Genomic DNA, 24641 nt, shown 5'->3' on the forward strand with positions numbered 1-24641 from the left:
GTTATTGTTCAAGAATTAAATGTGGATTTTCTAATCCGCAATTCTACTCTTTTTTTTTTTTTTTTGTGCTACATGGTCGAGCTGTTTGTCAACAACGAATTATAACTGCAATAATTATGCAATACTGATTGCTTAATTATTAATAGTATTTCATGATGCAGTAGAGAAGCAATATTTAATGAGATGATATTAACGTAATTCGTTTAACACTTCACATAATGCTTTAATTAGTGCATTTCTGTTACGGAATTTATATTGTATTAATTTTAACGAAAACGGTCAAAGTTCATTTTGTAGTTGCAGTTCCTTTGGTGGTACCTAATTCATATATTAGTTGGATACTTTGTAAAAAGGAATTCTTCATGTCTTGACTATTTCAAACATAATACATATACATTCATATGCATGAAGTACTCGATCGTGTGTGTGTAAATACTCGATCCGTTAATACTTTTTATTGATTACAAGCGTGAGCGATCTTTCTTTCTCACAAACACGCACAAAGTACATATTCTGACGCAGAAACGACTCACTTTCAATTTATTTTAATCATATATATGATATTAATTAATTCTCGTACAGTTTATCACCATATAGCTATGATCGATCGATCTGTTTAATGTACAGAGAAAATAGTTATTTTATTTCACAATCCAAGGAATTTAATTAGCCAAATGTATGACGTTTCCGTTAATCTGGGGAATATAGACCTACTTCACTGGGGGAAATCTCTGGAATGGAAAATCTTCCAAAACTTTATTCATACAAGGGCGTATAATTGGTAAAATAAAAAGAATAATGTGATCATTTTGTAGTATCCAAAAATTGCTTCTGATTTAGATAATTTCATTATAATGTATAGCTTTATAGTTTCTGTGGAAGTGCTTAGAAATTTTTTCGGAGAAAGCACGCACTTTCGTCAAAAATATTTAGTACATCCTAAATGACCTTATGTTGTAATATCTTTGGTTCCCGTGAAAATCTGCACAGGTTTCGTCTCCAGCAAATCGATGCATTCCCCCGCTTCTACTATTGCCACTGTTTACAACGGAATCCCTGGCGATGTACGGACTGCAGGCTATGCTTGCACTGCTCTAGTCTAACCCAAAAGCAATCGATAGACTCTTGCGCGCAATCGCATCGGCAGAACACACTTAAATCGAACTGTCGCCATTTGCAGTAAAACTTCACTGGCCACGCTAACGACATAACATTGTTTCATAGTTATCTATGTATAGTAGTTATGTACCGTGTAATTTATTATTTTATTCAGTACTATTCCTTACTGTCGAGCATTATCGAGGGGTCGAAAAAGAAAAGGGGGGAGGGGGATTGGTAAGAAACAAATTACTGCGCATGCGCAGAGCGTCTGCATTTTCCTGACGGGTTTGCAGAATATTCACATTACAACTTCCGTGATATTTTTTTATCGTTGTGTGTTCTCCTGGATTCTGTGGCCGTTTTGCGGATGGTTGAAGATCTAGATGCCTTCCAAACGTACGGATTCGGATAGACTGGACCCTTAACTGTTCGTCTGTGTCATTCGCGGAGCGACTCGAGGCGAAAATGGTGTATTTTAACGGTTCTATGAAGCTCAAAATATGCGAGGCAGTTGATCTAAAGCCTACCAACTTCTCGACTCGCTTTGTGCAGATGGGTCCCAACAAAGCACCACCCATTCTCGACCCATACATCAACATCGACATCGACGAAGTGTTTGTGGCCCGGTCTTCTACAAAACCTAAAACGACAAAACCCGTATGGAATGAAGATTTCACGTCGGAGGTGCACAACGGACAAAATGTTAATTTGACTGTTTTCCACGACTCCACGATTCCGCCGGACGAGTTTGTTGCCATCTGCACAATCGCGTTTGAAGATGTGAAGGATAAGGGAGATTTTTGGGTATGTATTTTAGTTTGTCAGCCTCCTATGCCAGCTGTAATCACCTAATATTGCTTTGACTCGGTGATGGTTGCGATCCTTAGTGGCCTATTTGACGATGCCATTCCAACATCTCGCCATTTCTCGAGCGTATATTTCTGGACATTTTCAGGACCCATTCCAGCTATTATTGAGAACAGTTATTTTATTTTCAGCATTGCAATTCTTTAGAAACAAGATTGGTATGAAAGAAGTGTTTTTCAGCTTGCCGGAGAATAGTAAATGGTGTCTGTGAGAGGATAACTAGTAACCATGTTTTTGGTTTTGTTGCAGATCGACTTGGAACCGAGTGGCAAGGTGCATGTTGTGATTGAGCTCAATGGATCGGCCTCGGAGGGTGAGTGAGAGATTTATGCGGTTTATCATTAGCATACACTTTCTTCTTCATTGTCGAACTATGTTCCTCCGCCATGTAGCTCCTACAGGAAACCCAACATTGTAGTGAGTTTGTCGGATCGTAGACGGCGCTAGAAAGCTAGCGAAGGCTGTGTTGCGGGGATAATGAAGAGAAATCCATAGTTGCGACGCGCACTCTCCCAGCCCGCCTGGCTGTCGCTTCCACTACTACTCGCCGCCTCCCGCTCACTGCTTATGTTAATGAGCGGCTGCCTGGGTGATACTGGTGCCGTAGCTTGGTGCCATGCGCTGCGGATACTGGCGCTGCCCCATGGCTTGAGGCGACATCAGGAATGGCAGTTGTCAGCACTGGTGTCATATTATGTTAAAAAGTGCAACAATGTTTTCTTTGAAAAAATCTGTATCACTATCTGTATGTTTTACTAGCTAAGTTAAGATTTTTATCACTTTTTTTTGTCTTTTATGTCTCCGTTCATCAGCCAATTAGAGTTTTATCACATCACTTTCTTGAGATATCACCCATGAGTGCATGTGCATGCACGTGATATGACACACACTTGCACGAACATCTTCCTACATTCTTAATTCTTAACACCCCCCCCCTTTAAAAAAATCATTCAGCACCAAGCAGTGCACTAAAAAGACTTGAAAAGTTTGCATATTTTTCATGCAATTTTAAGGAAATGGGTAAAATCTCATCACATCGATGCTTCATTATTGTTTGAACATTACAATGGTCCACGAACCTTTGCAAACATTATAGTATCTCTTACATTCAGCAGTCCTTAATCTATATTTTTTTGAAGATAAAAATCATAATTTAGTCATTATACCATATTTTAGTGGCTAAAATTATCTGTAATATTTAATCCTTTTGTATTAGATGTCAGGGTAACATGTCCAAGCTTAAAGTCATGGGTATTAACAGTTGTACGTCAAGGTGTCTGTGTTAAAAGTTGTTTTGAGTTATGGAATTTATTGTTTATTGATTATTTATTAGCCAAGAAGACTTAAGATCAGAAGAATATATATTTATTAAAGTCTGAAGGAGTACAGTTATATGTGAAAATGTGACAGTAAAATACCTGTGGATTCGGGAACTCATTCCCCTTCAGCTGTATACACTAGTATGAACAAGGTATCTGATGCAGGCAAGGATATATTTCCAATTGTTTGAATGTACCAGTCACACCCAGTACATGGCAGCATAATATATAAAAGTAAGGAATTGATGACACAGTGATGTTAAGACAGTTGTACTAAAACTAGCTTTTTGTTTTTGTATGACAATAGGTGCTTTTTTAGAATTAAATATGACCTTTGCAGAAGCACTGTGATACATGTTATCCTATGAGTAGAAATTGTTGCAACCTAAAAATTTGTGGGCCAGAAGGCATTGTTTAGGGCATAATCACTTCGCAAGTTTTATAGCCAGTTCTGAGATGGTTTTTGAGTGGATTAGACTGTCTGCATGTGAACATTTTTTTCAAAAAACATCATTTCTTATTATGATGATGAAAATTATCATCTGATACCCTCATTTCGAATGCATTTAACATATTACACCTCAGTTCATAAGGATTTGTGCTCACGTGCACTTTGATGCAACATCTTTCTGCTCATCTTTGTTCCAAGCATTGGAATAAATAAATTTAAAAAATGAATTCTGCTATAGAATTATGCAGATTTATTCATGGACACTACAGAGCTGTTGGTGTAAGCACACACAACACAAGGGTTGGAATGCATGCATAAATGTGTGGGGTTTTTTGGTACACACAGCAAACAAACCAGATGTGGCAGATGGACATTTCTTTAGATACACTCTCGTGTTAAAACATATGCATACACACACAGGGTGCACATTCATAATCATGCACAATCCTGTATATGTAAATTTTGAAATTGTTTAGAAGCTGACAATCTGGAGAGGAAAAAAATTTTTTTACTAATGACTATTGGCACAGAACTTAACAAATAAAAGCATCTATAATACCTTTCAGAGATATTATTTTTAAAACTTAATACATAAACTGCTTTATAATTTTTGACATATTACACATTTTTTTTCTACTGCACAATTGTCTAACAAAAACCAGTGTGAAAAAATGAAGGATTTATTTTAATGATGAAGGAAATGTTACTCTGAAACAAAGCTTTTACAGCTGTAATAATAAAGGACTATTAAACTTTTCAGTGTATGCCAGTCTATAAAACTTTCAAGTAAATGTAGATAACAGAATCATTAAACTTTTTTCCATTAGTTTTGTAATAAACAGTTGAGGATTTTAAAAAAACTGCGGGGGGGGGGGGGGGGGGGCGTGTAGGGATTAGATGCAACATCTGTTGTCTGAAATCAGTCATCTGAATGTCACTGCCCCCCCCCCCCCAAAAAAAAAAAGTTTTGAGTAAAATCATGCTTATGACCATGAGCTATATATCTGAGTTTATCAAAGACAGCCTTGCACTTAAGTTCTTAAGATGCATGCTAGCCAAATGTTGCAGCTAGTAAATTCATTAATTTCTGTTATAGAGAGAAAAAGAAGTGGATAGGATGTCCTTCATGTTCAGTGTAAAAGACTGGTTGTAGAGTAGGATCCGTCATGGAGCACCTTGATATGGGAAAGGCGGGAGGGCTGGGGGGAAGAGAGAGAGAGGGCAGTGTTAAATTATTTTTGTGCTGATTGCACTGATAGAGGAAGCTGAGGGAAGGACTGTTCTTTGAGATCAAGTATCAGTAGCTACTGACTGTGCTTTGCCTGTAAAGCAAGCATTGTATTGCTTATCAGGAAGTAGTAGAGAAACTAGGTAAGATGTGTGAAGATCATGCAGATGGGACATTGCAGGCAAACTTCTACAGCGGCTGGGGAGCATGGAATAGCTAAAACATGCCCTTGAATAAGAGGGAAAAAAAAGAGAGGGGTGGGGTACTCATCTATACTAGTTGCACTAGTTATCAAAGACCAGGAGTTGTGTCATTTTTACAACACTGACAATAGAGACCAAATAATTTCCTGAATATTTTAAAGACAGTATTAAAACAATGTTGAGGAGTATGCTTTTGTGGTGAAAATAAAAAGCATTTAATTTAAAATTAACATTTTGAGCTGTGACAGGTTTTTGTCCATGTTTATAGGGAGAGGATGAAGTATTATTTCTGTTAAACAAGTAGAAAATGCATCTGTTGTCTGTCACATTGTCCACGTTAAACTACAAGATTACAAAAAAAATCTTCAGAAGTTGGATTTTGTGTGCGCAAAGTTTTAGTCTGATTTGAAAAGATACGTCTTTCTACATTTTTACTGAACCCCACTTTGAAAAGAGAACTGAACATGAAATCCTCACTCTGACTTATAATGTCTCCATTATGCTGCTCCAGAAACTATACCAAGGAGTTAATTGTTCATGAAGAGCTAAAGTGCAGTCTTTGCCCTGCCACAGACTGTTGAGTTGGACTAGTGTTCACTTTGTCAGCACATTGAAAAGGACACTGGAAAGTCTTTGGATTATTGGATAAGCTTCTTTGTTTAAAAGAAAAATCACTTTATATCTGTGTGACACATTCATCAACACATGCATGCATGCTTATTCACACACACACCCCTTCTTTCCCCCGCACCTTCCAAGACAGATGGTCAAGAAAGTTCATTAAGAAGCAGGCTTGCTACTCGTCGGTCACCCTGGATCGACATAGTTTCAGTTTGAGTTATCATTTCCATCTATTTCTTTCTCTAAAATTTTTTGAGGATACATCAACAGAATAGAGCAGAGGAGGTGCCACTAAAAGCATTGACCCCACAAGAATAATTTTCTATGTAAGCAGGTACATAACAAGTACATCAAGATAGTAATAAGAAACAAATCACAGTAGCACAGTATCAAAAGGCAGATAGGAAGCAGGAAGGGTTAGGAGTTAGAGAACATAATGAAATCAGAACCTAAACGAAAAGTTAGTGATACCTTAACAAAAAGGCTAAACAGAATACATGAAACATGCACTGTGTGTGTATTTATATAATCACTTAAAGAGTTTAGTCTGTCTAATTAAGTTATTAACTGCTAAAAATAAAATTGGAGCTGTTTATATGCTTTAGTGGGGAAAGATACACAAACTAGAACATAAACATGGTCATACCTACACATATGCCTGTAATTTGTATAATCAATTATCCAAAGTTATAAAGACTAAACTATGCAACATTACACATATTAAGGCTAGAGATTAAGGTATGTCAACATTTTTTTAAAACTCCAAGGCTATTGCAATCACATGGACAAGCTTTAATTTGAATTTTGGAGTCAAAGGGGAGAGAAAGTCTGTTCTGATGAGCATAGGATAGGAGACTCATTACAGGTGTCACCAAAGAAAAATAAGCTTGCTTAATGTCAGTAGTGTAGAAATCTAGGTCACAAGCTGTTGGTTTGTGCACTGCTAATTGTTTTTGCATCTGAAATATACCTTTTTCTCTAGACTTGTCTCTCTGGAAATAGATACGTGGAGGATTAGAGTGTTTATTCTCTAAACAGGTGCAAGGCAAAGATCAGGGAGAAAAAGCAGAAGACTTTAGGTGAAGAAATCATGCAGACTTAATTAGTTTAATCCCTCAGGTCTCAAGTCTGAAAAGCATTTTGTACCATCTACCCTTGAAAGTCAAAGAAGTAGAAAGTGTCCTACTTAGTTAAATTGTGTGAACACGAGAACACAATATAACGAAAGAATTTCAGCTGAGAAAGTTGACAGCTGTAGTTGACAGCAGTTTTGCAAAAGTTGACAGCAGTATTTCTTGTTGGCATTGATCATTCTGATGGGTTACAAGTGTGTGGTTATCTAGCTGATGTTATACTCTACATGTATAAAATTTTGAACTGGCTTATAAATGTGCAAGCTGGTTAATACTCCTTTGGGACAAAATAAATTTGTATAGCTCCATAGCTGGAATCCAAAATCACTTTAAGACAGTCCAGTTATTCCTCTGTTTTGAAAGAGATGACTTAAAATTGAATATCAAGTATTTTAATTGGCACAGTTATTTGAACACATTTCATACTGAAATTGAATATTGGAAAGCTGATATCAGAAGATGCATTCTTCATTTTTTAGTAGTAGAGAAAGGATCATTTAAAAATAGTGGCTAAGTGTTTTGTTTCATATTTGTTTGCGCTACTATCTGGTGTTATGGATAGTATGAGCAACTTTGCACATTTTAATTATCACTATATTTATTTACTGTGGGATTGATGAAACTAAAATCATAATTCAGAGTGTATTTCATTTTGGCATTGTTCCATTTTACCAAGTAGGTCTGTCGGATATGACTGGTTGTAATTGGTTAAAAATGTAGAATATTTTAAGAACTAAATAATGTGTTGTATTTGCACAATAAATACAGGTATTGAGACTAAAACCAGCATGCTTGGTTTCGCATAAACTGGAAGAAGCATGGTTTCTTCTGATAAGCAACAGAAAGGATCTAAGAGGAGTTTTAACATGTTGTGCAGAACAAACATGGAGTATAATCAGCCAGTTGACCATGTCACCTTAATTTTTTAGTTCAGATAATGTGGTTATTGGTTGTCTTAATTCCTTTATGATGGTAACATTAAAATACATTTATGCATCTTATTTTATCGAGTTAATACTAAAATATTCAAATATGCAATATCTGTAATAAATATAAGTGCAACATGAAAAGTGAAAATGTATTTACTCTCATCAGACTACCTCATTCCAAACTACCCAATGTGAAGAAATTGAGCACTTTGTTTATGGATTTATATGTTTTACTAAAGACTAATATTAAAATATGCAACATCTATTGTAAAAATACATTTAACATTATAAAAAGTGAAAATATATTTAATCTCAGCAAAGTACCTCATGCCACTTTTAAATTTACAGACATTTGAGAGCTCTGGTTTGTGTTTTATATGTTTGTTTAACCTTATACAACTAAGTCATTCTGTGGTTAGATGTTGCAATTTTTTTTAATATAGTGATAGAAAAATAGCAGTAACAATAAACACTTCTTTTCCTAGAGTATTCTTTTCTGTTTTGCAAAACAATCTAATTAATCTAATTCCTTTTATTGCAGATTTGCTTTGAATAAATGTACATAAATCAGGTACAAAGACAGAGATTGTGGGGGGTTGGGTAAGATCAATAAAAGCACAAAATCTATAATTTTAAAACTAATTGACTTATTTAAAAGAAGATTGATCAGAGCAGTAAAGAGGAAATAGAACAATATTATACAAGTTTTATTGAAAAGGAAGCAGTTAATACATGGGAATAATTTTGTAGCAGGGTCCAAAATTTGAATACACACACACAAAATTAGAGAGTATAGGCCATTTTATGTGTTAAAGTTGTTTATTGATTATAGATTGAGTATAAATTGTCTTGAATTCCTCCTGATTTGTTTTCTTTTGTTACAGAAGCGCTGGACACTTCTGGTGCTGTCATGCCACAAGGTATGCTTTCTTTGTAGTGATTTCACCTTAACAGTAAAAGCATCATTGAGATGATATATATATATCAAGCAAACAACAACAGACAGTGTAGATGTGACTATGTGTGTGCATGTCTTGAAGGGTGGCAACCTGTTTGCTGTTTTCTGATAAGGAGACTGTGTTGAAAGAAAACTCTGACCTCAAGTAATAGGCACTTTTGTGGTACCTGTCTGTTTGATTTTGCATACCAGCTTGTAAATTGATCTGTAGTAAAATAGCTAAACTTAATGATTTCAAGAAGTGAACTGAGATTAGCAGGTAGATTACTTTGAAAGTGATCATTATTGTTAAGAAGACATCTGCTTCACTGTAAATAGTTTCCAAATAAGTATAAAAAATTAGGAATGAATATTAAATTAAACTTATTTTTGTATCACACCTACCCATCAGTCCTATTAATTTAAGAGAAAATCATTCACTGAAAAATGTGCATTATCTTAAATTAGGGTTGAATTCTCCTGCAATATTTCCATGGTCCAGGAACAGTGCAGCATTATGTTCCTCAAGGAGTAACAAGGAATAAACATCCAGGAATTGTACCACAATAAACCAATATTTTTTTTCAATCATCAAGCACAAGTCAATCAAAAGTTGCCATAGTAATTTTTAAAAAAAAACAATTAGTGCAACAGCAAAAAATTCCAGACACCACATCCATTCCCATTCTCACAAAATTAAGCATTACAAGCTTTTAAACATAAGAAGGGCCTTAGTTATAACTCCCTTGCCCATAGTAAAGGTCTTGAAAAATTTGAAATATAAGATACTTGGCTAGGAATTCAGGAGAGTACAAAAATATAACAGCTATTAAAATTTATTTATGCTACACATAAAGCAGTTGCTAGTCTATCTACAAAGTTGGGTTGTGACTTGCTAAAACAAAACAGTGTGAATTGTGTGGTTATTTCTGTCATAAAGAATGTTTCTCAGCCAACAGCTGAGAAAGTGCCAAGCAGGGAATGTAGGCAAGCTAGCAAGGAAAATGGGCTGAAGGGCAAAAATATGAGAGCTAAAAATAGTGCCCTACTATGCACATTAAAATCAATGGAGAGGTAAATATTTGAACAATAGAAGAAATTGGAAATAAAGAGCTATGGCACAGATAAGCAGACAAAATTGCTTACATGTCTCAACAGTTGTATGTAAACATTGGTTTTGCATCCCCTCCTCCCCCCCAAAAAAAAACTTTAAAGTATAAGATGTTTTCTATTAATGTATGTGTTGCATATTAGCTAGAAGAGGAGTCAACGTAAAAGATGGCAGACATTAGATAAATAAACTAAAGTATGCACATGCGCATGCATTCATTAGCACATGCTGTTTCTACATGCACACATATTTGTTTTCATTATAACCTATTGGTTAACCCCTGACTAAATGGTTACCGGTTTTGAAGGCTACTGGAGCATGTAGCTAGTAAACTCCCTTTGCTCACCTAACAGGTGTCCAGTAAAAATGTGTATCTGATATATCAGAGAAGGTAAGAATGGTGGAAGGAGAGGGCTATGCTCCCCCTGCCCTTCCCTGCCTTTCAGATGCCCTTCCCTACAGAGCTGTGAGATTCTTTACCTTTCACCTTTTTACTTTTAACCTGGTGTCCCCCTTCCTCCAGTTTATGAGAAGAAATATGTAGAAATATAAAAAGCCCACAGATTAATGCTCTTAATGAATCTCTATAGTCACTGTCAATTCACATTTGCCATGCATCTGTTTAGAATCATGGATTATGTAATAGCAACTTTTTATTTTAACTGTTCCCGTTGGCAGACACCATTGATCACCAGTGAAAGATAATTTAATCTAGCTTTTTGGAGTTGGTGCAAGAATAATTGAAAACGAGAAAAAGTGCTGATGATTTTATCTTGGACCATATCCCTAAGCTTATTATCATAGGATTAAAGTATTGTTTTCAGCAGTTTTAAGATTGATTGTTGTTATTTTGAATATTTTTGGGTTAGTGCAGGATCAGTTTTAGTGCCTTAAAAGATTTTACAGGGTTGAATGTATGGGCAATGGGTATGCAAGCTGTTCCCAGCATCTTAGAAAATCATGTTCACTTATTAGGATTATCATCACTTTTTTTCATAGATCTTGGTGAGTTTTACTAGTGCTTGGCAACCCAGACAGGATTATCAACAAAGTTACTTTTATTGTCATATACTCAGTAGATCAATTTAAGCATTTCACTGCCTTGCAAGATTAACATCACTGCTTTCCAAAAACTTTAGCATTTTCGTAACCCTTTTCCAAAATCTGCTTACCATTACTGCTGTCTCCAAGATGTAAAATTACCATCATTACTCTTCATTATTGGAAGATTATCTGTAATGTTTCCATCACTGTTTTCCAAGATATGTTTGCTTGCCATTGTGATTTTCCAAGATCTTTAAGATTACCATCAATACTATCAAATCCATCAATTTCTTAGTTGTTTTGAAGCACCAAATGTATTTACCAAATGTTTATTGGATAATCTACGCAAGTGGCATCATTATTTATAGCATCATTAGAATTTCTTTTTTGCTTTAAAATTCTACAGGATTAATATCACTTCCTTATTTAAAAGAATTGTTAACTGTAGCCATAAGCATTAAGGTTTTTTTTTGTTGTTGGTTAATGCATCCTTTCGGTCTTTAGGGTCTTATGGGTCAAGTGTGCTGGATGTTACATCATAGGTGATAATCACTTGGATATATTGAGATCAGAAATAATCAGATGCTATGCACAACAGTGGGCGTTAAAAATCATCTCTGATAAAATAGTGGATGTGGTTTGAATAGGGGAGTTTTGGTGCCTGTGTAGATATTCAGTCTTTGTACAGCAGTCCTTGCTATCAGTTGATCTGCTTATGTCAGTGTTTTTTGAGAAGATAATTTAATTTGTGCATTTGTAATGCACAGCATTATGGCTGAAATAGGCCATTGTTTGCAATAAAAGTAAGGAGACTTGCCGAAATATGTTTTTTCCTTAGTATTGTCATGTGTTGCATTTCAAGAAATTAAAATATATATAAAAAAATCCATCAACCAGACAAAACTTTAAGTTTACAGTGAACTTATATGTGATATTAACAATTTTTTTCTCCTAAAAACCAAAAACTCATCTATAACATGTAATGTTTTTTTAATTTAAAGGCTTTTAAGGCTTTATTCTGTCCATCATTTTAGTACAGCAGAACTTTCTATGAGAAGATAGCCATTCTTGTCTTTGATCACTAAAGTTTTGTGCTGATCTGTCTTGACAAGGACCTTCATAGTTGATAGGTCTTGTCTTCTGTCACTCCATGTCATTCCTTCATTTATGTTACGTCACTCCTAGATCCAGTTTCCTTAGCTGCCTTCATGATGTGGCTGTTCAGTTTTTTTGTAGGGCTGCTTTTCCTCTCTTTCTTCAGGGCCCTCCTTTGGTCACAGAGACCTAGAACATCATTTGGAATCCAGGGTCACTTATGGTCACTTCCTATGTCCATGCCTGCATGTGACCCTGTTTTGGCCTTGTTGATGCTGAATTTGAAACACCTTTGCAGCAAGGTGAAGTCAGATTGGCTATGGACCAAATCATCTGGAGAGTGCTAGGTTACCATCCTTGAATCTTTGTGAAGACAGAGAGTATTGGCTAGGGTGAGTCAGTGGCTTTGTGCAAACTCTAGGAGCCTTAGACCCATGTTTCTCCTAACACCAAATTTATGTACCATTCCTGTCCATTGTTGGTATGTGTCTGGCTGCTCATGGGACACCAGGAAGCCCTTCCCACAACAGTAAGCCAGCACAAGCTGGTTTGGTTTGGCCATGTTGCCATCATGACATTCTAAAACTGTCCTTCAGGGCATCTCCGAGATGGACAGATGAAAAACTGGATGGCAAACATGAAGCTTAGTGGACTAGTCATTGTATGCAGGACTTGCTCAATACCTCTCAAGACCAACATAACTGGTGAGCCTTGTCAGCTGCTATGTCTAGCCACCAACTGGTACTGATTGGCCGATTTAACTGGTCAAGGAATAAAGATGTTGTCAGGACTTGCGAGTTCTACTGAGACCATAGTGTTGGTAAAACAATGAGAGGACGTGAACACAGTTAGTGTGGCCAAGTGGCCCAGGCAGCTGAATCGGTGTAAAGTGGAGGCAGGGTAAGTTGGCTTTCAGAAAGTAGGCAAGAAAGTAGTCTCCATCCCTCCTCCAAATCATATAAAAGGTAGATGGAGACAGGAAATATATTCAGATTTAAGATTTCTTTAACATGCCTTCATTGTCTATTGACATAGATCCCTGTTTAACAATAATGATTTTGGTAACTTTTTTCATCAGAATTCAAGCTGCAGAGCACCCTTGCCTAGCTGTTCCAGCCTTTTTTTCCTATTGACAATACTCTGTATAGATAATGCCTTCTAAAGTTTAGTTTAGTTTATTCCTTGTTGCTCCTCTGAAGAGCATAGGGCCGCAACAACACCTCACCAGCAGGCCGATTTTGGGCAGGTCCCTTCAGTTGGGCCCAGGTGGTTCTGATGTCTTTGCCTCGCTCTCTACTGTTATTTTACAAGTCTGCTTTGGTCTCCCAACTCTCCTCTTCCTCTGAGGGTTCCAGTCAAGTGCTTGCTTGGCAGTGGTGTCAGCTGGTTTGCGCAGGATGTGTCCTATCCAGCCCCATTAGTGCTTTTTGATGTCTTGGCTAGTGACATTCTGGTTGTTTTTTTTTTTTTTTGCTTGAGCTGACTTGCCACTTTCATAGAGGGTTCTGATGTTCCAGGTCCCTATCCTGATTCTTGTCTTGGTCGTCAGAAGATGAGTTGGTAAGCTGGCTTCCCTAAGGCTTTCACCAGCATGCGTCATAAGCTCTTCTAGAGAGGAATCTTCCCGACCTGGCCCTTGCTGTGATATCGTTGCAGTTTCTGTAACAGCTTTTGTTTTTACACGGGTGGGTTGTTAGCCCAAAGCAAAACCCCCAACCTGGAGGGCCTCTTCCCTGGCAGACCTGTTTGGCTTGGTTAGACCTGCCAGAAGCACAAGGCTCCCGCCAACATAGCTCTGTGGATCGACAAGGCGTCTTCTAAAGTAGTTTGGTGAAACTATCGGGCAGGCTTTCTGAGTGCTGATGTTTGTACACTTCTTATACTTGCATCATTTGTAACATGAAATTGACTGCTGGGCTAATTGTTATAACTGGAGGCATGCCCTTGACCTTGTAGAATGAGCTCTGTAGTTGGGAATAGTGGAAGGGATTGTTTGAAAAATGTAAGCAGTAAGCTTTAATTAGGCAGAAAGAAATATACACCATACAGAAGAAGCCCAGAGAAAACAAGATGATAATTTAAATATGGCAAATGCTGTGAGGATGGAAAGCTTTACATGTGCTCAACACTTCAGCAATCTGATCAAAGTTGTCCTCCTCTACCACAAAAGTGTATATTTTTCTGTAGCAACTGAACATTGAATCTTTTAAAATATGAATTTAAATATTTTTTCATTACATATTTTGTTTTCTCTGTTAAAGAGAGTGAACTTTGATGAGAATAAGAAATTAATTTCTCTTTCTGTCCACAGAGAAGAAAGAAAGAGTATTTAGAGAGAAAGAAGGAATGCTGAATCGTCGCAGAGGGGCTATGAGGCGCAGAGTACATCAAGTCAATGGACATAAATTTATGGCAATGTTTTTCCCTCAGCCAACATTTTGCTCACTATGTAGGGATTTTCTATGGTGAGTCTCTCATCTGAATGTCTACTCTCATTTTCTTTCTTAAAATCATGAACTGAATTTCTCATCAATAATCATAGATCATAGTTGCATGTGTTGCAAGATTATTCTTATGCTATATTTCCCCTCCCATTCAAACATCACAGACATATATATAGCTGGCTGTCGGCTCGGTAAATGTCAAGCACATTTTTTTATGAATAAATCAGAATATTTTGTTAACTTTTGTCCAAAGTGTTTCTTCCAATCATCAGGACATTTTCTCCAAACTGAAAAGACATGTTAGCATTAGTTATCTTTTGAGTCAGACTTTGGATATTGATACGTCAGCATGTAAATCATGTAAAAACTGATTAACATTATATTATATATCATACTACTCCCAAACACTCTGGTAGACACATTGAAGCTGGTTCTTAAATTAGAACTGCAGTATGTAACTGTAACACAACTACTCTCTGTATTCTCATAACTGTTAGACTGGATTATGCAGGGATAACAAAATTTTTTTCCATGAGTCTCACTGACCCCATACACCTTTGTTCTCATTCTTGTTCTTAAGTGATAAGAGCATGTTCCTTGTTAGTGTGAGTATGAGCTATAAAAATTTTGCATTTATTAATATTATACTGCAGGGAGTCCAATTCTGATAAAACAATCTCTGATGTGAGGCAGCTTTTTTTTTTTTTGCACAAACATAATGTCACCTGCAATTCAGGCAAATCAGTGGTTGCTTTCACAACTTTCAGTCCTTTGGGTAGGCCTGAGTTAGGGTAAAACTCAGAAGTTCTTCCCCACTTTGTCCCCTTTCACAACTTCTTTCAATGTCTCTGTTTTCCCAGATGGGATACACAGCAATAAGTTCTCCTGCACCTGTATGGGTTTTAATTGAACAGCGCCTTGACACAATTCCTTCTGCTGTTTGAACCAACAAATGCAGTCACTGGTCACTCCTTTCCAGTGACTGATTATCATTTAAAGTCTTGGACTTCATTGTCTCCCCTGCATGAAACCAGGCTTTGCGGCACTCCTGTACTGCCTCATAAAATGTCCATACCTCCCACAGTTATAACAGGGTCCTCTCCCCTGATGATTCACTGGAGGTGATTGTCGCCTTGAACAGGTCTGACATCCCTGTAGTAGCATGTGGTGTTACCCTAACACCTGGTGGAATCGTTGTGGTACCCTGGGGTGGAAGGGGTGGAACCACATTTGCCTGGGGCAAAGACGAAACATGGTGTTGCCACAGAATGTTAATATGGCATGTTGGCTAACAATGTTTGAGCTTCCATTGTTGTTATCTGTTCATTGTCATAGTCACTACTATGAAATTGATGATTTGCCTTTGGAGTGCTTTGAGGGATGGTCGTGTCTTCCCCATCTTTTACATACTATAAGACTTCTGATAGGTCAGGTTCTGCTTTACCTGGAGTCCCAAACTTGTACAAAGTTCAAAAGTTAGCATTGGCCAAGTGTCCTTAAGGTGTGACAAAAAAGCATGATACATTTACTGCAAATGTCCCTCTCTGAAAATTGTCCCACAGACATAGCAAAAATTCAAAAGTCATCTCTCCTTTTTAAGGCTTCATGACAAACTCAACATACACGTCTTCAGCACATTTATGACTGTCATAAATTTTCCTCTATGTTGAAACAATGTCTCACTTGTAGTACAATGCTTTGCCTGCTCTAAAGCTACATTTCTTAGATTAGCACACACCTGTTTAACTTCTATATCTTCTTCATCAGTACTCTCAGCAAGATAGGCAGTTACCGGTTCTTTCCATTCTTTAAATCTGACCTCTTGGCCTCCTGTAGGCTGAAGTCCCATGAACACACCCAACCAAGGTGATGGTGAACTGAGATTGACACTTCAGGCTGATTTAATGCGGCCTCTGCTCACACCAGATCTCTCTGCAGCCTCAAGAGTTCCCCTTTTCCCACATGCACAAACCATGAACACCAGTCTCAGAGGCTTTGCTCATCTCCCATAGTCTGGGAAGCTAGTTCAAAAATATTCCCCATTGGAGGAAAATACCAAAAATATCTTCTCATATTGTTGGTAATACACATTTAAAACAGAGAAATTGCATTGCAAAAACCATGGCACTTTATATACAAGTAATGTGAGAGTAACAAGATTTGAAACTCAGAAACTGAGATTCTGAAAAATATCATAATTTGATCACTCAGTTAAGTGCAACACACTGGTACTTTCAATTACAGTCATTGTGGCATTACTCACTGCCATCTATTAGCATTGGTGTTGATCAGAAGTAAATAGCCTCTGTTCAGTGTATAATGCTTATTTCTTTCACTGAAACACCACTAAAGCATGATAGGCAGATTGATACTTCTCAGAGGGAAGAATTAGTCGCCACAAAAGCCTAGCCTACTAACTACATAAATATCTTTTCCTTTTTTACTGTTTCCCTCATGTCATCATCATTGTCTCATTTGTCATCATTCAAGGCATCATTGAGATTGCTGCTATGATCTAGTTAAAATAACAAAATATTTGATGTGAAAGATTGTAAAGTCCACTTGTTATATTTTTTATTTCAGGGGTCTGGGTAAACAAGGATATCAGTGTCAGGGTATGTATCACTGGTTTGTCTCTGATGTTTGTGACATAATATCTAAGAAATACAGGCAGTTGCCTCTGACAGTGGCCTAAGGAAACGTGTGGATGCTGTTCTAAAATAATGAGTGTTGCTACAGGAAAAAATTGCCTTATGAAGTTGCATTAGCTTTTGTCATGCTGTAGAGACAAAATCTTGTGTCAAAATCAGTAAATATATATAGTGCCCTAAATGGGTTATCAATAATGTGCTAAATGAGACATCAAATATGTAATTAAGAGAAAAAAACATGTAATAACCTTTGTTGAATTTAAAACAATACAGCACAACATTATTTGTTGCTCATGCCTGTTATTTTTCTAATGCTTGAAAGTCTTTTCTTAGATTTAAAAATAACTGGAGACAAATATAAAGTGAAATGTACAGACTTTTACATTAATTTATTGCTGTCTTAATAATTGAAAGATTTCTTGTACATTAATTCATGTCTCACCCAATGATGTCATATGGCTTACGTCAAAAACTTCTTCATGCTCCTTCATAACAAAAACTGAGATTATTTTTCTATTTCTTGTCTTTTTTTAATTGTACATCACTAAGATAATCTTTGATACTGAAGATAGACAGAGTAGTCAATCTGTTTTCTTTGATGACTGTGATGATGCAAAACTGCCATGTAGCAGAGGTTGTTGGGAGTTGAGGTCTGTGACCCCAGTTCTGTAAGCTCATTACCCAGGAGCTCAATATGCAAGGCTACCAAATGGTGCTTTTACTGACAGGCTTTGGCTTAAAATGAGTGTGTCATGATCTACCAGCTCCATCTAATTGAGAGCTGTCTGTGAAAAAGAAGGTGCAGCCTAGAGTTCTTGCAAAAATGGTAAGGGAAGAGAGTTGTGGTTGTCCTTGTGGTGTTTATCACAAGGTCCTAATTCTCTGTACACTGTGCAATATTGTTGATTATTTCCTGCATTCTGTAGGTTACTGTGCTGATGTGTTCAGAAGAAGTCGTCTATTCTCTGTAGAGAGTTCTCCATATCTTAAATTGGGAGGGCATGCTGTTCTTTTGTGCTCTAAACATCCCGGGTTGGCATTAGGATATTGTTTGTAGGAAAAGAGATAGGTGTTCAACCATTCCTTCTAGGAGTTTTCTCAAGCAGTTAAGAAGACTTAAGGGTCTGTAGCAGCATGAGTTCTTTTTGCTTTTCTTAAGAATAGGAATGATTTCTGCTTCTTCCCAGATGGGCTCACTGCACCTGCCCTCCATCTGATGCTGAAGATGAGAAGCTGGAGTAGAGGCTCATAGTATGATTCAGCACATTGCCAATGACAGTCTGGACTAGCTTTCTTGGGGTTCACTTTGCTTATAGGATGTCTCATTTCAGGGAAGAAAAGTTTGGTTAGGCAACTGTTTACCAACTGTATGCATCTGTCTTGAGGAATATGTTTCATTTTGGTGTAGGCCTGCAAAGGCGTTGGATGCAGCTTTCTTTGTTTTTAGTTGGCTATCCTAAGATTGTTTTACTTTTTCCAAACTATTATGCTTAGATTCTTTGTCAGCTGTAATAGGCGTTTTGTTTGTTTTCATGTTGTCATGAAAGAGCCTGTATATATGTATCATGTGGCTTTTCCTTGCTGTTTGCAGGTTTTCCTCAATGAAAAGAGCCTTTATTGTGTGCCTTTGCATTTTTGTCTGTAGGTGAACTTTCTGTTTCATCCTTAGCCATAGTTAGGTTCTTGCATAGGATGTTATCTTTGAACACCAGTTGGAAAGGTAGTCATGGCATCTGATTTTGGAAATTGTTGACTTTGCTGCCTCAAAGACACAGGCTGAAGTTTCTGACATTTCTGTAGTCTAAGTGTTTCAGTGCTGTGGTTTGTTGGCATTAAGTCTGAAAAGGTCCCTTTTGTTTTGTATATGTGTTTGTGTGTGTAATTTCAGGTGGTTGGGAATCAAATATCGTTGGCCGGGAGCTGTTTGTTAATATAGATGATTGCAGGCCTATGGTATACCTTTAAGTGGACTGGATACTTCCTTTGTTGCAATGCTGTTAATATCATCAGTGGTGGCAGCTAGGCCTGGAGTTTTACTGGTTCTCCATGGTCTCAAGTGGAAGAAGGGTGGATTTTTATATTCAGCATATTTGTGTGGTTATGGGCATCATACTAGACATTTTATTCCTTGATAAACTGGATGGTTGGGCTAGTTCATTTCTGTTCCCTTGAAGCGGTCAGCTGCATTGGTCATATGGAGGATCTCTCAGGTTCATAAAGGGGAAATTCTTGGAGGTGAATGATCTGGCTTAACTAAAATAAGCTAATCATCCAGTCGTCTACTTGTGTGTTCAGTTATTGAGCAAAGAAATAAGTGCGTGTGGAAACATTCAGCTCTCTTTTTACTTTCTGTTTTTGCCTTACCCACAAGTCAGTAGGTGAGTTTTGACTACTCTAGCATCATCAGGTTGAAGGTCATTATAACTTTTTAAGCATTTTATGGGTTAAAGGAGAGAGACAGAAAGAACAAAAATGCAATTATTTTTGTCTTTTGCAGTGTGCACCTGTGTTGTGCACAAACGATGCCATCAGCACATAGTCACAAAGTGTCCAGGTTCTCGAGAAATACCTAATGATGAGGTATGTTTTCCAAATTACTTTTGAACCTGACTTATTAGCTTAAAGTTCATCTTGCTTACAAAAAAACAGAAGTGTTTTCTTTTGCCAGTTGCCGTCTCCTAAAATTCCGAAAACTGTGCAGACATCAAATATAGCTGATGGTGGGTCCCTCAAAGTCACCTGGTCCATGTTTTACTATAAATGCCATTTTGGTAATATAGATATTAGCTATTTTTTCTAATATAGATACAGACTAGATGTTTTTTGTTTATTTACATAGTATATAAGTTTTGTAACTGTAGAATACATAAAATAATCTTCCTTTTATGATTAGTGGGACATATAATAACTTAAATCCCAACTTGCAAACTGGTTTTCAGAAAGGAGTTACCATATTTTTTATCTTTGACTGTCCTCTTCTCAGTATTAGGGTTCAGTAAAACTTCACTGTTAATACATGCTAAAATCCACCAAAATCAGATCATAACTGAGATGGATCTTAGTCGGAAAAGCAACCAGTTTGCTTTCATTCCACAAACCATGACTTCAAACATCTATAAATTCAAGTTCATTTATTTAAATGTTGAAAATAACACTTTTAAATCCATATCATAGGGATTTTCTTTGTTGTTTTTGTTTTCACTTGGTCATGCATGCTTCAAATTTTGCTATTGCTTGGTAGAAGATTTATAGGGGAACTTACTTTCCAGATAAGAGCAGTCTATCAATACCTGTGTATTATGGTAGACAAAGATACTCTTTTAAAATGTATTGCATATATCCTTTTTAAACTTGATTTCTGCAAAAGTTGTAATAGAGCATAAAAGAGTCACAAGAATCTTATTTTTTATAAACCTATGACTTCTGCAAAATTTGTAATGAAGCACAATCAATTAACGTAAACAAAGAGATTTCAGAACAGTCTCTTTCAAAATATACTTATAATTTGTTATTTTTACAGAAAGTGATTGGCCACACAGTTGTTCAGAAGCAAGCTATTTTAAAATGAACTTGATTTTTTTTTTTTTTTCGATGCATGACATCTGCAAAAAAATCAACATCTAGAGCACAGAGTGTCAGTTGTAAGTGGGTTGGGGACAATGACAATGACAATTCTGTATTTATGAGAGGTAAAATAACAAAGAAAATGCTTTTTTCCATTTAGTCCTCGCCCTTTACAGGGAAGAAAATTAACTACGTAAATGAAGTAGTTAAGAATTATGGAATAAGCTGTAGTGAACATAAAGGAAGGTGGATGTGTACAAAAGTGGTGGTTAAGAAAGAAAATATATATATGTATATAATAACAAGGTTTCCTGGAGTTGGGACATATCTCTGGAGGCCTCATCTATTTGTCTTGAAAGTATTTAGATAAATGGCGTTGAAAGCAGTTCAGGGGAGGCATCATAATAAAGATGATCTTTATGTAGCAAAATATGTCCATGAAAATTTAGTGAAATATGTCCATGAAAATTTATGTTAGGTCTAAGAGGGGATCATGACGTGCTCATTTTATTTCTTACTATTCATTTGCAGGTGAGTGGTACACGGTTCAACATCAATGTTCCACACCGTTTTAATGTTCACAATTACAAGCGCCCTACCTTTTGTGACCATTGTGGGTCTTTGTTGTATGGCCTTCTAAAACAGGGCCTGCAATGTGAAGGTAAGTACAGTTACCTTCCACTGTTTCTAATATCATTTCACTCCTTCTCCCTTAAATGGTGTTATTCGTCAGCACTCTAGGCATAAATACAGTGCACATTGCAACAGGAGAGAGTTCCCATGAAACCAATAAAATAGCATGATAAAATAATCAGTCTGACACAGTGGCAAAATTAAACATTAGAATTTTGTAGGTAAATTATTTCTGCATGTTACTTAAGCCTGGTGATTTTTTTGCCTAAGTTTTCTTTGTTTCTTCCGCATGGAGAAATGTATTATATAAATCCTATTATTATTACTACCACTATCTGCTTTGTTTTCATCTGATAGTATACTGTGTTAGGAAGTATAAATAAAAATTTTCAATTATTTTTGCAGTGTGCAAAATGAACATCCATAAACGGTGCCAGAGAAATGTGGCCAATAACTGTGGCACTAACACACGTGGTATGGCACAAATACTTCAGGAAATGGGAATCTCCTGGGAAAAACTTGGCCAGACGAAGCGAAACAAGAAGGTAAGAAAACTGAAGAACAATTTGAGATGACATGGTGTAAACTATAGTGTTAGACATTTTCTGCATAAGGCATGTAACACGCATAGGTTCTTCCCAAAGTAATTGTAATTTTCTTTTAATTGCAGCCATCTATTAGTGAGTCTCCCAACAAGACATCGGCTGTAGCTCATGGTCGCTCCTTTTCTTCACCCATACCAGTTACACAAGGTAGATGATCATTTTATTTTTCATTTTCAAAACTGTAAAATCTGGTGTGAAAAATGGCTGGTAGGTGAAATACTGGATGGAGATTATTACTCTTTTCTTTAATATTTACAAAATATCTTTCACACACACATATACAAACACAAGAAGTTGTACTAAAAGAGAGCAGTTTTAAGAATTTTAAAAAGTTTAAATATCTGTTTATTCAGAGTTACTCTAGAAGTTTTTTTTTTAAAGGGAATGAAAAAAAAAATAAAACATAAAGACAGTGCCTGTTGCTTCAGTATAAAGGGACTGATAGGGAAGCAGTAGATCTTCAATGAGGCATTGATTTATGCTATAACTCAGGTGTCAAGTGCTCAAAGACAACATGGTGTCATGCTGTGAACATTGATCATGTACATGAACAATATGAGTGGTAGAAACTGTACAACAAATGGTTCCAAAGTTATACCACAACTACTCTCAAACTATTTTCATTGATTCCTGTTCCTCCCAGCATTTTCCAGTCTTCTCTGGCATTCTTGAAGGTTCTGTCCTGGGCCTTGACCTTTACATTGTCTTCATACAGCCCTTGGTATTGGTCCTCAAGCACCATGATCTTTGCTATCTTGCCTTCACAAATGGCATGCAACTATATGTCAGCTTTCCACTGATGCAAAATTGATAATCTTCTCTCCTTCATCAGTCACTGCTGATCTAATATCCAGAAGTTGCTAACTGAAAAACTAGCTGAACCCTGATAAAACTGAAGCATTGTTCATTGGCTCTATTGGCCAAGAAGCTGTAAAATGGTTTCAAGTGGCACCTTGAGAAACTCTGACACTTCGAGGAACTTCTCAGCACCTGTATGTGTTTCCTAAATGCAACTATACTTTTTTTATGTGCAATAGTCACATTCAATGTAAATGATGTGTATTTACTCAGACCAAGAAGAGCTAGAGGTCGGCCACACGGAGTACAATTTGCCAAGTGGGGAGAAGGAGTTGATGAACACTGAAGGTTTGCATGCCGCAAATGATCATGGAGGTTCACGCCCTCGCTCACCATCAGCTGACCGGGTTAATCTCCACCGGTTTGATCTCAAGGACTTCAATTTCATAAAAGTCCTAGGGAAGGGCAGCTTTGGCAAGGTTAGTTGTGAGATCTTAGGAACACTATATTTGTAGACATTTTGTAACAGAATTATAGCATTACAAGGGCGGGAGATATGCAGAATGTTCCAGACAGCCTGGGAATATTTGTAACCGATAAAACATTTTGTGGGCTTATGTAACCTCTTGACTATAAGCAATGAATTGGGGACACAGCTTTAAGAATTGAAGACTGTAATAAAGTAGCTATTGGCTGAAGGGAGTTAATCGAGTAACTTGTGTGAAACATACTTTGTGAGCAGATATGTAAATGACAAGACAATCTGTGATTGTTTAAATTTTTGAACACTTGGTGTGATCAAGGGGAAGTTGCATGGACCAGAACAAAACTTGTTCTTGAAATCAGTTAGATGGTATGTAGATATACGGATGCAAAATATATGGATAAACAGAAGGAAACTGCCATGTGCAGGTAATGCTAGCTGAACGAAAAGGTACAGAAGATGTGTATGCTGTCAAGGTGTTGAAGAAGGATGTAATCATTCAGGATGATGATGTTGAGTGCACCATGACAGAAAAACGCATCCTTGCACTTTCTGCAAAACATCCTTTCCTTACAGCGCTGTACTGTTCTTTTCAAACTAAGGTATGACAATAATTGCATGTTTATATTGAAACATTACAACTTTCACTTTTAAAAAGTCGTCAGTATAGGAGAAGATGTCAGTAAGTTTTCTTTTTTTTTTTTGAGAGCCTGATTGATTGTTTCCTGTTTGATGTGTTGAAAGCTGAAATATGTTGATAAAATGATGTTTGCACCCCTATAGGAAAAATGGAAGACCCAAAATTCTGGTGTGAATGTTGGCAAAGGCATCTTTTTGTTTGGAGGAGAAAAGAAGCATCATGCTCTACCACTATTGTTATGATTTGAAAGCACAGCAGCTTCTGCATGGGAAAAGATCATAAAAGCAGTTAATGACAAGATAGAAAATCTGATAAAGCCTGATCTTAATCATTGTTTCGAAAGGCATATTATCATATGAAAAAACACATTGAAATCGGTCAAAACATCAAGAAGGGCTAAATCAGTGGTTCTTAACCTTTTTTGAGGTACTGAACCCACAAGTTTCATATGCACATTCACCAAACCCTTCTTTAGTTTCATATGCATGTTCACCGAACCCTTCTTTAGTGTCATCACTAATTGCGGGTGTTTCTTGACCTCCGTGGCGGAGGCTCCGCCGAACCCCTGAGACCGACTCACTGAACCCCTAGGGTTTGATCGAACCCAGGTTAAGAACCACTGGGCTAAATAAATGTACTTTTGAAAGATGCCCTGAAGGAAATGGTGGCCATTTTAAGATCAAAATTCTGTGAACTTTCCAACCTCCCCCTATAATGCTGCTCACAGTTTGGTATAAGATCGTAAGTTGCTGTGTTCTTGTGTTCAAAGTTATGGTCATTTTG

At 36.9% G+C, this 24641-nt stretch overlaps 1 protein-coding gene across 1 annotated transcript in view; it reads left to right on the top strand.

Annotated features, from left to right (window-relative positions):
- Positions 1-1368: 1368 nt before the first annotated feature.
- The window catches only part of LOC112570974 (calcium-independent protein kinase C-like), a 36873-nt gene continuing 13600 nt past the window's right edge, over positions 1369-24641 (top strand). Inside the window, exons 1-11 of the mRNA XM_025249735.1 lie at positions 1369-1905; positions 2218-2281; positions 8737-8772; positions 14351-14504; positions 17067-17098; positions 19632-19714; positions 21230-21359; positions 21737-21876; positions 22002-22083; positions 23008-23213; positions 23647-23820. Coding sequence (XP_025105520.1) covers positions 1567-1905; positions 2218-2281; positions 8737-8772; positions 14351-14504; positions 17067-17098; positions 19632-19714; positions 21230-21359; positions 21737-21876; positions 22002-22083; positions 23008-23213; positions 23647-23820 — 1440 coding nt within the window. The 5' untranslated portion in view covers positions 1369-1566. The remainder of the gene's footprint in view (positions 1906-2217; positions 2282-8736; positions 8773-14350; positions 14505-17066; positions 17099-19631; positions 19715-21229; positions 21360-21736; positions 21877-22001; positions 22084-23007; positions 23214-23646; positions 23821-24641) is intronic.

This window comes from Pomacea canaliculata, linkage group LG8, assembly GCF_003073045.1.
Source record: "Pomacea canaliculata isolate SZHN2017 linkage group LG8, ASM307304v1, whole genome shotgun sequence".
Classification (NCBI taxonomy): Eukaryota; Metazoa; Mollusca; class Gastropoda; order Architaenioglossa; family Ampullariidae; genus Pomacea; species Pomacea canaliculata.